Source organism: Microcaecilia unicolor, unplaced genomic scaffold, assembly GCF_901765095.1.
Source record: "Microcaecilia unicolor unplaced genomic scaffold, aMicUni1.1, whole genome shotgun sequence".
Lineage (NCBI taxonomy): Eukaryota > Metazoa > Chordata > Amphibia > Gymnophiona > Siphonopidae > Microcaecilia > Microcaecilia unicolor.
Genome location: NW_021963634.1, coordinates 50,376 through 64,440, shown reverse-complemented (window position 1 = coordinate 64,440; position 14,065 = coordinate 50,376). Strand labels below are relative to the sequence as shown.

At 43.5% G+C, this 14,065-nt stretch overlaps 2 protein-coding genes across 2 annotated transcripts; both read right to left on the bottom strand.

Moving 5' to 3' along the window:
• Window positions 1-13,060: 13,060 nt before the first annotated feature.
• On the bottom strand, window positions 13,061-13,429 carry LOC115459527 (oocyte zinc finger protein XlCOF26-like). The gene has a single exon (XM_030189341.1). It carries the CDS (start codon window positions 13,427-13,429, stop codon window positions 13,061-13,063), a length of 369 nt encoding a protein of 122 aa, XP_030045201.1.
• A 4-nt stretch (window positions 13,430-13,433) lies between these two features.
• On the bottom strand, window positions 13,434-13,766 carry LOC115459526 (zinc finger protein OZF-like). The gene has a single exon (XM_030189340.1). It carries the CDS (start codon window positions 13,764-13,766, stop codon window positions 13,434-13,436), a length of 333 nt encoding a protein of 110 aa, XP_030045200.1.
• Window positions 13,767-14,065: the final 299 nt, after the last annotated feature.

Here is a 14,065-nt window from a genome sequence, read left to right as displayed (position 1 = left end):
ATCATAATATGCAATGACCAAATTTTGCATGAAGAAGGTGAACTGCTTTGTTAGATATTACATTATAATTTCAATACATCACTACAAAAACTAATTAAATGTGACTGAGAACAATCAGTTCTAAAAGAAATAATAATGGTAAATAATAAAATATACAAATAAAAATGCATGTTTGAACATCTCAACATGAACATTTATCCACATACTTAAAAACATAATTATACGTAAAACCATTCAGGTCTTTATCTAGTCACTTAATATATAGGATACATTGAAGATGTATGAATAAAATGAATGAATAAAAAATCATACATCACAGATAAAACATAAGTACATACATAAGTACATAAGTAATGCCATACTGGGAAAAGACCAAGGGTCCATCGAGCCCAGCATCCTGTCCACGACAGCGGCCAATCCAGGCCAAGGGCACCTGGCAAGCTTCCCAAACGTACAAACATTCTATACATGTTATTCCTGGAATTTTGGAGTTTTCCAAGTCCGTTTAGTAGCGGTTTATGGACTTGTCCTTTAGGAAACCGTCCAACCCCTTTTTAAACTCTGCTAAGCTAACCGCCTTCACCACTTTCTCCGGCAACGAATTCCAGAGTTTAATTACACGTTGGGTGAAGAAAATTTTCTCCGATTTGTTTTAAATTTACTACACTGTAGTTTCATCGCATGCCCCCTAGTCCTAGTATTTTTGGAAAGCGTGAACAGAAGCTTCACATCCACCTGTTCCACTCCACTCATTATTTTATATACCTCTATCATGTCTCCCCTCAGCCGTCTCTTCTCCAAGCTGTATAGCCCTAGCCTTCTTAGTCTTTCTTCATAGGGAAGTCGTCCCATCCCCGCTATCATTTTAGTCGCCCTTCGCTGCACCTTTTCCAATTCTACTATATCTTTCTTGAGATGCGGCGACCAGAATTGAACACAATACTCAAGGTGCGGTCGCACCATGGAGCGATACAACGGCATTATAACATCCTCACACCTGTTTTCCATACCTTTCCTAATAATACCCAACATTCTATTCGCTTTCTTAGCGAATAGAATGTTGGGCGCTAGGGGGCGCTAGGAATTTAGAATCTCAGATGCACAAATTCTTATAGAAGATCTTGTGGGCATGGAGGAGTTTCCTCCTTCACACATCTAGTTTTTGAAGATGTTTACAAGTCCAGTCTACAATACCAAAATTATTTGATAGTACAGGAAATCTCCTATAATAGTCATTACTACTTTTTTTTCTCTCAGCAATTTCTGCTTTATAGTTGTTCCTTCCACAAACAAATAAATATGCCTTCCTGTGTGGATTCTTTGGTGATTACTGAGGTTTGTCTTCTAAATGAAGCTTTTATTAAACTCAGTATATGTAAATGGCTTCACTCCTGTGTGGCTTCTCTTGTGTTTTGTTTTTTGAGGTGTACCTTCTGACTGAAGATTTTTCTACACTCAGTGGAGGTAAATGGTTTCATACCAGTGTGGATTCTCCAGTGTCTTGTGAGTGTTCCCTTCTCAGTGCAGCTTTTACCTAAGTATATGCAAATGGCTTGTCTGGATTCTCTGGTGCATTATCATGTATTTCTTCAACCTGAAACTTTTGCCAGAGTCAGTGCATGGAAATGGTTTTATTCTTGAATGGATTCTCTGACATCTTTTGAGGATTGTCTTCTGAAGCTTTTATTATACTCAGTACAGATAAATGGTTTCATTCCTGTCTGGTGTTTAATTTCTTTCTTTCTTCCCATCCCAGAGGTGTGCTCCACACACTCCCAGGGGTTAGGGAGAAACAGAGTAGAAGCCACGCAGATACTATGAGAAAATACTGTGCTTTATTAACTTATCAAGTTAGAAAAACAGACAGGCAATATCAGTACAGTCTAAGGCTTTTCTCATAGGAGAGTACTTGGCTGTATAACAGGTACAGACTCAGAGCAGTTTCTCCCAGATACAGGATATACATTCCTTTTTATATAAAAACTTTAACATTGTCTCTATGGGCTGCATATAATCAGGGCTGCTGAGAGGGGGGGGACAAAATTCCCGGGGCCCGGGCTTCCAAGAGCGGCCCGGCGCCGCAGTCCCACCCGCCACCGGGCCCCTTCCACCTGAACCTCTGCCAGCAGAAGTGCTGTCTTCTGACTCGTCTCCAGCGTGCGCGGCCCACACAGACGCGCTCTTCTCACCTGATCTTCGCTGTACGCTGCAGGGCTTCTGTGCGTCTGACATGCTGCACGTGCAGGACGTCAGACACACAGAAGCTCTGCAGCGTACAGCGAAGATCAGCTGAGAGGAGCGCGTCTGTGTGGGCCGTGCACGCCGGAGTCAGAAGACAGCACTCCTGCTGGCGGGGGTTCGGGTGGAAGGGGCCCGGCCCGGTGGCGGAGACAGGTAGGACTGTGGCACCGGGCCCCCCTCAGGGGAGGGTGGCAAAATCCTGGGAGGGGGGGGCAGTGGGGGGCCCGGGAGCAGCCTTGTCCCGGGCCCAGCCCAGTCTCTCGGCGGCCCTGCATATAATTAGACCTACCCCCTTTATGTTCCGCTTTTCTACAAAAACTAATCAGATTATTTAGGGTGGTCCCCAGAAGCAGGAGCCTGATAAGTTTGTTTATTACATTGCTTCACACGGTCCATTTCATCAGCCCTTTTATCTTATGTCCGCAGGTCCAGCTAATTTGCAGAAAGCTCCTATACACGTTCTGTCCTACGTCTCTAGCTGGAACTTACTTCCTTTTTCTGCAAGCTGCAAGCAAGCAGCAACAGCCAGCCAGCCTGTCAGCTTCTTATTTCTGGGTCAGACAAATGACAGGATTTTAAAAGCAGGCAACTTTAGGCCTCAGAAACCTTGGCTCAGTGAAGGCCCAGACAGGTTCATTATTGTCACTGGATTCTACAAGTGTCTTGTGAGCATCCCCTTCTCAGTGCAGCTTTTACCTAAGTAGAAGCAAGTGGTTTATATGGATTCTCTAGTACAATATCATGTATTTCTTCAACCTGAAACTTTTGCCACAGTCAGTGCATGGAAATGGTTTTATTCCTGAATGGATTCTCTGGCATCTTTTGAGGATTGTCTTTGGACTGAAGCTTTAATTACACTCAGTACAGATACATGGTTTCATTCCTGTCTGGATTCTCCAAGTGTCTTGTGAGTGTCCCCTTCTCAGTGCAGCTCTTACCTAAGTAGAAGCAAGTGGTTTATATGGATTCTCTAGTACAATATCATGTATTTCTTCAACCTGAAACTTTTGCCACAGTCAGTGCATGGAAATGGTTTTATTCCTGAATGGATTCTCTGGCATCTTTTGAGGATTGTCTTTGGACTGAAGCTTTAATTACACTCAGTACAGATACATGGTTTCATTCCTGTCTGGATTCTCCAAGTGTCTTGTGAGTGTCCCCTTCTCAGTGCAGCTCTTACCTAAGTAGAAGCAAGTGGTTTATATGGATTCTCTGGTACATTATCATGTATTTCTTCAACCTGAAACTTTTGCCACAGCCAGTGCATGGAAATGGTTTGATTTCTGAATGGTGGATTGCGAGCGTTTCCTTGTCAATGAAGCTTTTGCCACACTCAGTGAATAAAATTGGTTTTACTCCTGAATGGATTATCTGGTGTCTTGTGAGGTGTGCCTTCCGACTGAAGCTTTTATTACACTCAGTATGTTTTTTGTTTCAACATTTTTTTATTGAAGACATTACGTAAACATTCTTACAGTCATTGATAACACGTCAACCAAACAGAAATTGTGCAATAACAATCCATTATAAGTGTCTCCAAAAATTACTGTTTTTCTCCCCGCCTCCCAAATCCTAATACCTCCCTATCCCTCCCTCCCTCCTCAATTCCCATCCCATCCCCCCCCCCTCATGTTGTGGTACCTTAATGATATTTATTGTTCTAGCGTGTTGAGGACCAAACTTTCCCTCTATGGGTCAAAGAGTCTAGATAAGCGCCCCAGATTTTCATGAATGTTTTCTTCCGTTTTATTGAATGTTAGCTTCTTTAACTTCCCACATCATTAACTGATGAACAAGGTTTCGCCAATGCCAGTATTCTGGCCCTACATCATTTGTCCAATTCTGCAAGATACATTTCTTTGCTATCAAGGTGAGTTTGCAGAGGAACAAAGTGTGCTCTGGTATTTTACCCTTGAATGATCCTGGCAGATTCACAGCATCTGTACTGGCGTTCCTGCTATTTTGTGACCCAATAGGTGTGACAAATAAAGGGTTATTTTACCCCAAAAACTTCTGATCTTCCAACAACTCCAAAAACTATGGTAAAATGTGTTATCTGCCCTCCCACATCTCGTACACAGGGGCGTCTGCAATCCCCCAAATTTTGCTAATTGCGCTGGTGCCATGTAGGCTCTATGTATAAAACGGAATGCACATTCCCTATATTGAGCTCCGCTAATCAATTTCGGGATCCCCTTCAATTGCTTTTCAACACCCCAAGACATTAATCTGACTCCCAGGTCTTTCTCCCAGCGCTCTTTCAGCTGTGTGAAGTTTTTGGGTTCAGCATATGCCCAGAGCGCCTTATGTATCCCTGAAATCGATGGCTCTTCGTCAGAGATCTCTACGAAGAAGTTTTTAATTTTCACTCCCTGCTTCTGGGCCAATCGACCTTGATCTAATGACTTAATGTAGTGTTTTAACTGACAATGTGCGAATGTATCACCCCATTGAATGTTATCTGTTCCCAACAACTGATTTAGAGTTTTAATCTCTCCATTATCGCCCATCACATCTCCCAGGCATTCCAAACCACTTCCTTCCCATCGTGAAATACTGGGTTTTCTATGCCTGCCTCAAACATTGGATTCCCTCTAATTGTTAGAAGTTCTGTTATCCCCCTTCCCATCTGTAATCTGCTCTCCAAGAATTGCCATGCTCTCCGTAGAGGCAGCAACAGTAAATTTTTCCTATATATCTCAGGGATCTGCACTGTTTCTAGTTGTATAAGGGATTGCAGCTGCAGCGGTTCGAAATATTCCCTTTCTAATTCTAATGGCGTATAATAAGTTGTTCCTAAAATCCAGTCTCTCACATGCCACATTAAGCAGGCCATGTTGTATAGCTTCAAGTCCGATAAGCCCATCCCTCCCTGCTGCCAACCGCCCTTCATTAACTGTTGTTTCATCTTAGCTTTCTTGTTTGCCCAACAGAAATTCATTACCATCTTATAGAATGTTTTCAGATCTTTTCCCATTATGCAGAAAGGTATAGTCTGCATGACATATAACCATCTAGGGAAGATGACCATACGAATTAGGCTCACTCTACCCATCAGTGGCAATTGCAGCTGCCTCCAACTCTCCAACTGTTGTCGAGTCTGAGTCACAACACTTAATATTAAGTGGGTATAGGTCTACCACCTTTGTTGTCAGCATTATGCCCAGATATCGGAACGAGTCTGTTGCCCATCTCAAGGGGAAATTTTCCGGCCAGGCCACTGCAATATGTATATTACTAGCCAGTGCCTCTGATTTCTCCAAATTTAGTTTGAACCCCGAGTAGTCTCCGAATTCTTTAAACAGCTCCAGTAAAGCTCGCAATGACTCCACCGGATTCGTGATTGTGACTAGCAGATCATCTGCGAAGGCAGCTAATTTGAATTCTTTTTTCCCAATAGCTACTCCCCCTTATTGCGGGCATTGCGACAATATCTCTAATCAATGGGTCTAAATATAAAGCAAAAGCAATGGTGATAGGGGGCAGCCTTGCCGGGTTCCACGTTTTATGTCAAAATCATCTGAACAGTTGTCATTAACCATTATTCTAGCTTTAGGGGATGTATATAGTGTTCTGAATGCTCTTATAACCATCCTGCAAAACCATATGCACTTAGCGTTGCAAACATAAAACCCCAGTCAACACGGTCAAACGCCTTCTCGCATCAAAGCTAATCATCAATGTTGACTCTGAGTCCCTCCCTACTTTTTCTAACGCTGTTAGGATCCGCCTTAGATTTTTGGAGATTGAGCGTCCCTTAACAAATCCACTTGCCCCTCCTGCACTAGTTTTGGTAGTACCCGACTCATGCGCCCAGCCAGTATTTTAGCAAATATCTTCATTTCGCAATTCAGCAGCGAATGGGGCGACATGACTCTGGCAAAATAGGGTCTCGTTTAGGCTTGGGTATCAAAATAATTTGGCCCATATTCAATTGTGTAGGAAGCAATCCTCTTTCCACCCAACCATTAAAGACCTCTGCCCACGCTGACTCTATCTCCTCTCCTAATAGCTGATAGAATTCTACTCTTATGCCGTCTGGACCCGGCGCCTTCCCCGGTGGACTGTTGGTTATTGCCCAGTGCATTTCATCTACAGTAATTGGTTCGTTAACATTTTTTTGATCCCTTTCCGGAAGGACAGGGTGCGCCACCCCATCAAGATATAGATTACTCGGGAGACCTGGCTCAGTTTCTTCTGTATACAAGTTTTGATAGAAGATTTTAAAGACATCTTGGATTTCCGAATCTGTATGACACATTTTAGGGTTACCACTCTTCTCTATGCCTGCTTACGGGCAACCAGTCTGGCCAGCATCTTCCCACCCTTACTACCATGCTTATATAGTTGGAATTTATAGTATGCTTGGGACTTCACCTCTCTCTCATGGATAAGGTATTTAAAGCCACTTGAGCCGACACAAGTTCTTTCCTCAGACGGACATTAGAAGCCCTGTCATATTTCTTCCGCAATGACACAATTTGTTTCTCTAATCTCAGTATTTCTCTGTCTCGTGCTTTTTTTAAATTGGCTTACATAGCTAATGATCTCTCCTCTCAATACTGCCTTTGCTGCCTCCCAGAATATTATGGAATTGGATGCTGTATGTTCATTAAAACGTTTATATTCCCTCCAACTTTTCAACAAATGTTCACGAAAACCCACATTATGGATCAAATAGCTTGGGAACGTCCATTGTTTAAATTTGCTTCCCAATCCTCCAGGGTTCCAGGTCGCCCATACTTCTGCGTGATCTGATATTGCATACGGTCCAATTTGGGCCTCTTGTATCTCTCCCATTAAGGAGCGAGACACCAGCAAATAGTCTATCCTGGACTGTGTGTTATGCGCCCTAAAACATATGGTGTAGTCCTCTGTCTTGGGGTGTATTCTCCAGATGTCCAAGAGGTCCAGAAGGGAGCAAAAATTTGGAAGCCCCTTCGACATCCAGTGAGATGGTGTATGTGTAGCATTTGATTTGTCTACCTGCGGATCCCATACCATGTTAAAGTCTCCTCCCAAAATTAATTGGGAAGAGTCCTCTGTTATCAAATGTCCTATCAGTTTTTTATAGAATTTTGTGTCTATTTGATTTGGTGCATATATGCTGCCCAACAATATTTGTTTCCTAGCCAACATCACCTGTGCAAAAAATGTACCTCCCATCTGGGTCTTTAATTACATTGCTGATCTTATCCGCCACCCCCTTCCTTATTAAAATGACCACTCCACCTTTCCTCCCTTTTGCTGGTGATCCAATGCTTTCTCCTACCCACCATTTTAAGCTTATCTTGTTCCAACTCGTTCAAATGCGTCTCTGCAAAAGAGCAACATCCGCCCTGATCTTCTGCAAATATTTCAGAGAGCGCTTCACTGGTGACCCTATGCCTCCCACATTCCATGTTACTATTTTTACCATATTTCATGTACTGTGTTGGCATCTGATCTCCCACAAAATTCTTTATCTTCTCGGAGCAGCCACCCCAGCCTATGACTCCTCCCTTTTATCATGTGGTCCACTCGTAGCCTTTCATACTCCATAGTACCAATTTCTACTTTCCTATAAGATTCTATTTGGCCCTCCCTCAGCCCATACCCTCCCAATGCTGCCCCTTCCTCATCATCCCTCCCCGGCCTTCTGCCCCTCCCCAATTCCCCAATCCTCCCTTTGTATCCTGTCCCTCCTGTATGGGACTAGTCACGTTTACGCCCCTCCCGACATTCCCATGAAATTGACAAAGTGTAACAAACAATCCTCCCCTCACAATTAGTTGCGCCTGCTACTTAAGCCCTCCCCTCCAAATTCCCTCCCCGCATGTTCAATTATTCCTCTTATTATAATCATATAATCTAACATAACTTGAGAACTGTTCTTAGTGTAACAATGGTCACTACAACGGGGCAGTGCCAGGCATCCCTTTTAATAGGCACCTCTTCCCTAGGCTCACTGATCTCATCTCATCTTTACGCTAATGACACCCAGCTCTATCTCTCCACACCAGACATCACCGCAGAGACCCAGGCCAAGGTATCGGCCTGCCTATCCGACATTGCTGCCTGGATGTCCAACCGCCACCTGAAGCTGAACATGTCCAAGACTGAGCTCCTCGTCTTTCCACCTAAGCCCACTTCTCCTCTTCCCCCACTCTCTATCTCAGTTGATGGCACCCTCATCCTCCCCGTCTCATCTGCCCGCAACCTCGGGTCATCTTTGACTCCTCCCTCTCCTTCTCTGCGCATATCCAGCAGACTGCTAAAACCTGTCGCTTCTTCCTTTTCAACATCAACAAAATTACCCTTTCCTCTCTGAGCACACCACCCGAACTCTCGTCCCACGCTTTCATTACCTCTCGTCTCGACTACTGCAACTTGCTCCTCACTGGCCTCCCACTCAGCCATCTATCCCCCCTTCAATCCATTCAGAACTCTGCCGCACGTCTCATATTCCGCCAGAACCGATATACTCATATCACCCCTCTCCTCAAGTCGCTTCACTGGCTTCCGATCAGATACCGCATCCAATTCAAGCTTCTCCTCCTTACTTACAAATGCTCCACCCCTACCTCTCTCTACCCTCATCTCCCCCTACGTTCCTGCCCATAATCTCCGCTCACATGACAAATCCCTCCTCTCAGTACCCTTCTCCACCATTGCCAATTTCAGGCTCCGCTCATTTTCCCTTGCCTCACCCTATGCCTGGAACAGTCTTCCTGAATCCCTATGCCAAGCCCCCTCCCTACCCATCTTCAAATCCTTGCTTAAAGCTCACCTCTTCAATGCTGCATTTGGAACCTAACCTTTCGAACATATAGGTTGCCCCAATCTGTCTGACCTATCTGATTAACTGTACATTTGTCTTTTTAGATTGTAAGCTCTTCGAGCTGGGACTGTCCTTCCATGTTAAATTGTACAGCGCTTGCGTAACCCTAGTAGCGCTTTAGAAATGTTAAGTAGTAGTAGTAATATAATTAACGGATTCAAAATAACAAACAACTAGTTGGCTTCAACTTAAATATGCTTATGCCTTGTTCTTTGACCAATATGCGTATCATTACCAACTCTTCTCTCCACTCTTTCCATGATGAGTGGAAGAGTCCTCTATCTGAAAGGCTGTGTCACAGTAGTCATCAGTTCCAACGTGCCGACCAGCCCATCAGTAGTCCCTCAGATGCAATCTCCGCAAGGTATTTTAGTGCCATTCCGATTGGTCAAATATGCCATCCGTAGACGGTCTCTGCAACAACTGTAATCCAGAGTCTTAAGAGTTGATGAGATAGATTACTCCTCGTCCGTCTAAGCTTGCTGTGGTTTAGTGACCTTCTACTGCAGTGCTTGACACTTGCCTATTCCTTGTCCATAGATCATTTCGCAAGTTCCCAATCTTTCCTAGCCAATCAAGAAACATGCCAGCAGGAGCGCTCTCAAAGGTCTTCAACTCTCGCTCCACCTGACTCTTATTTGCAGTTTCTGTAATCCAGTATGCCCCAGCTGCTGCTGTTCTCAGCTGATCAGGCCTGTGCTCTCACTATTAATCATTCATCTCCTGCATTTAGTATTTCCTTTACATATTGTTGGGCCTCTGGGACCGATTCACAAATTTAGTAGTAGATTGGTGAATGATCTTCAATTTTGCTGGATATAACAAAGCAAATTTTATTTTGTGTTTGACCAGCTGTGCACACGTTGGGGGAAAAGCTCTCCTCTGCGTTGCTACCCGCGATTGAATAATCTTGGAAACAAAGGATCTTTTGATTATCATATTTCAGACCAGCTCCACTGCGCACAGCTTGCATAATTGCGGTTTATGGGCAAAATTGAGCAGCCTGCATATCACTACTCTGGGTTGGCTTGCGCTTTGTCTCATTGGGCCCACGCAGTGTGCTCCTTCAATTATCAACGGCCCTATACCCGCTGGAAGTTTCAGTTCTTTTCCTAGCCAGTTCTCCAGGAAGGGACGAAGTTCATGGTCGCCCAATTCTTCTGGTAGCCCCACTAAGCGTAGGTTATTGCGCCGTGACCTATTTTCAAGGTCTTCGAGTTTTTCTGCCTGCGTTTCCACCGTTTTAAGCAGTTAGCATACCTCTGCTCCATTGCAGTGACTTGGTCTTCCAGGGCCCCTGTTCTTTACTGGAATCCTGCCATATCCTGGCTAAGCTGTGTCATGTTGTTTTTTAATTCTTCCAATTTGGAATCCAGCCCCTGTAATTTCCTGTCCAGGATTCCTTCCAATGCCGCAGTCACTTCTCCCACGATTTCGGCTGCCCATACAGAGCTTACCGCCGATCCCGCCGGGCTCGCTGGGGCCGCCATCCTTGTCCTCGCCAACTTTGCTTCGCTCTTTGTCTTTTTGGAGCGTTTTACCCGCCATCCGCCAGCCCTGTCACCGGGGTGCAACCAGCTCACCGCAGGGGGAAACTCTGCCAGTCAAGATTTAGTAAGGTTTCTTTCTTTGGGAGGTTTTGAGCGCTGAGGAATGCGAGGGTGAGCACGGAGCAGTTCTTCTAGCGACCGCTCCCGTGCATCACGTCACGTGACTCCTACACACTCAGTACGTTTAAAGGGTTTCATTCCTCTGTTATTCTCCAGTGTTTTTGTTCCCTTTCAGTGAAACTTAAAACATTCAAAACATGTAAATTGCTCCACTGTTGTGTGGATTCTTTTGTGTAGTATCATGTATTTTTTCAACCTGAAGATTTTCCCACACTCAGTGCATATAAATGGTTTACTCCTGAATGGATTTTCTGGTGCATGGTGATTTTTTCTTGTCAGTAAAGCTTTTACCACACTCCGCACTATATAAATGACTTCACACCAGTGGTGGATTCTCTGGTGTATTGTGAGGTTTACCTTCTGACTGAAACTTTTATTACACTCAGTGCAGTGAAAGGGTTTCATTTTCTCTGGTGTATTTAGAGGATTCCCTTCTGACTGAAGCTTTTATTACACTCAGACAGTTAAAGGGTTTCATTCTGTGTGGACTCTCTGGTGGTTGTGAGGGTTGACTTCTCACTGAATCTTTATTACACTCAGAACAGTTAAAGGTTTCACTCCTGTGTGGACACGCTGGTGTCGTATGAGGGTGACTTCCGACTGAAGCATTTATTACACTCAGTGCAGTGAAAGGGTTTCATTCCCGTGTGGACACTCTGGTGTTTTGTGAGGTTTGACTTCACATTGAATCTTTTATTACACTCAGTACAGTGAAAGGGTTTCATTCCTGTGTGGATTCTCTGGTGTGTTTTGAGGTTTACCTTCCGACTGAAACTTTTATTACACTCAGAACAGTTAAAGGGTTTCATTCCTGTGTGGACACTCTGGTGTATTGTGAGTTGTACCTTCTGACAGAAGCTTTTATTACACTCAGTGCAGTGAAAGGGTTTCATTCCTGTGTGGACTCTCTGGTGTTTTGTGAGGGTTGACTTCTCACTGAATCTTTTATTACACTCAGAACAGTTAAAGGGTTTCATTCCTGTGTGGGACACTCTGGTGTCGTATGAGGGTTGACTTCCGACTGAAGCATTTATTACACTCCGTGCAGTGAAAGGGTTCATTCCTGTGTGGATTCTCTGGTGGAATATGAGGCTAGACTTCTGCCTGAAGCTTTTATTACACTCAGTGCAGTGAAAGGGTTTCAGTCCTGTGTGGATTCTCTGGTGTGTTTTGAGGTTTTCCTTCCGACTGAAGCTTTTATTACACTCAGTGCAGTAAAAGAGTTTCATTCCTTTGTGGATTCTCTGGTGTAGTGTTACTTTGACTTCTGACTGAAACTTTCATTACACTCAGTGCAGTTAAAGGGTTTCATTCCTTGTGGACTCTCTGGTGTTTTGTGAAGGGTTGACTTCTGACTGAAGCTTTTATTACACTCAGTGCAGTGAAAGGGTTTCATTCCTGTGTGGACTCTCTGGTGTTTTGTGAGGCTTGCCTTCTCACTGAATCTTTTATTACACTCAGAACAGTTAAAGGGTTTCATTCCTGTGTGGACACTCTGGTGTCGTATGAGGGTTGACTTCTGACTAAAGCTTTATTACACTCAGTGCAGTGAAAGGGTTTCATTCCTTCGTGGATTCTCTGGTGTATTGTGAGGTGTACCTTCTGACGGAAGCTTTTATTACACTCATTGCAGTGAAAGGGTTTCATTCCTGTGTGGACTCTCTGGTGTTTTTTGAGGCTTGCCTTCCGACTGAATCTTTTATTACACTCAGAACAGTTGAAGGGTTTCATTCCTGTGTGGACACTCTGGTGTCGTATGAGGGTTGACTTGTGACTGAAGCATTTATTACACTCAGTGCAGTGAAAGGGTTTCATTCCTGTGTGGACTCTCTGGTGTTTTGTGAGGGTTGACTTCTCACTGAATCTTTTATTACACTCCGAACAGTTAAAGGGTTTCATTCCTGTGTGGACACTCTGGTGAAGTATGAGGGTTGACTTGTGACGAAGCATTTATTACACTCAGTGCAGTAAAAGGGTTTCATTCCTTTGTGGATTCTCTGGTGTATTGTTAACTTTGACTTCTGACTGAAACTTTCATTACACTCAGTGCAGTGAAAGGGTTTCATTCCTGTGTGGACTCTCTGGTGTTTTGTGAGGGGTTGACTTCTCACTGAATCTTTTATTACACTCCGAACAGTTAAAGGGTTTAATTCCTGTGTGAACTCTCTGGTGTCGTATGAGGTTTGACTTCTGACTGAATCTTTTATTACACTCAGTGCACTGAAAGGGTTTCAGTCCTGTGTGGATTTGCCAGAGCCTTCGGAGTGTTTCCTTCTCAGTAAAGCTTCTACCACTAGTGGAACAGGTAAATGATTTCACTCCATGTGGATTATCTGGTGTTGTCTGAGGTATGCCTTCTGACTGAAGCTTTATTACACGTAGAACATTTAAATGGCTTCACGCCTATGTGGATTCTCTGGTGTGTCATGAGGACTGGCATCTGACTAAAGCTATTACACTCAGTACAGTTAAATGGTTTCACTCCTGTGTTGATTCTCTTGTGCATTGTGAGGTTTGTTTTCCAACAAGCGTTTGTACCACCATCAGCACAAGTATACAATCTCTTGTTTTTCTGGTCTTTCAAGAAGTTTGCCTTCCTGCAAAAGACTTTTTCAGGTGTACTAGAAGTGATCGATTTCTCACCATTTTGCACTTTATTATAATCTGTGAAAGCATCTTCATGACTGAAACTTTTCATACATTCAGTACTGGAAACTAGTGTCTCTCCTATGTAGAATTTTGCATTTCTGATTAAGGTTTTCTTCTTGATTGAAGCTTTTGTCACAATCAGGATATGAAGCTAGTCTCTCATTAGTGTTGTTTTTCTGGTATTTTGTAATATTTTCTCTATTGGGAAAGCTTTTCCCATATTCTGTACTTGTATACACTCTAGTTTTATGAATAATTTCATGTTGCTCTAGCTCTTTCTTCCTACTAAAACCTTTTCCACACTCAGAAGATGTAGAATATGTTTCTTTTATGCACGTTTTCTGTTGTCCTTGTAGTTCCTGTCTTTTGACAGACGTTTTTCCCATAGTTCGTACATGTAGATGGTCTCTCTTCAGTATCAGATCTAGGATGTGATTTCAGAGTGAAATGATCGCTGAGGAATATCTCACTACATCACATAAACATCTTTGATCTCTCATCTGTATGATATTACTGGTACTGTGTTCACACAGAGCTAAGCCTTCTGTTGAATGGTTTGTTATTTACATTTTTTCCCTTTTTTCCCCAGTCAGAACAGGAAGGAGTCTCCTCTTTCTCTCTTTCTGATAACATCTTTTCCCTTTCAGGTTTCTCACTGAGCTTCCAGTCATGTGTCTTTGTATTA

What these genes read in the sequence shown, in the direction of transcription:
- LOC115459527 (XM_030189341.1), bottom strand. Translation starts at nt 13,429, where the DNA reads ATGAAAAGTTTCAGTCATGAAGATGCTTTCACAGATTATAATAAAGTG.
- LOC115459526 (XM_030189340.1), bottom strand. Translation starts at nt 13,766, where the DNA reads ATGGGAAAAACGTCTGTCAAAAGACAGGAACTACAAGGACAACAGAAA.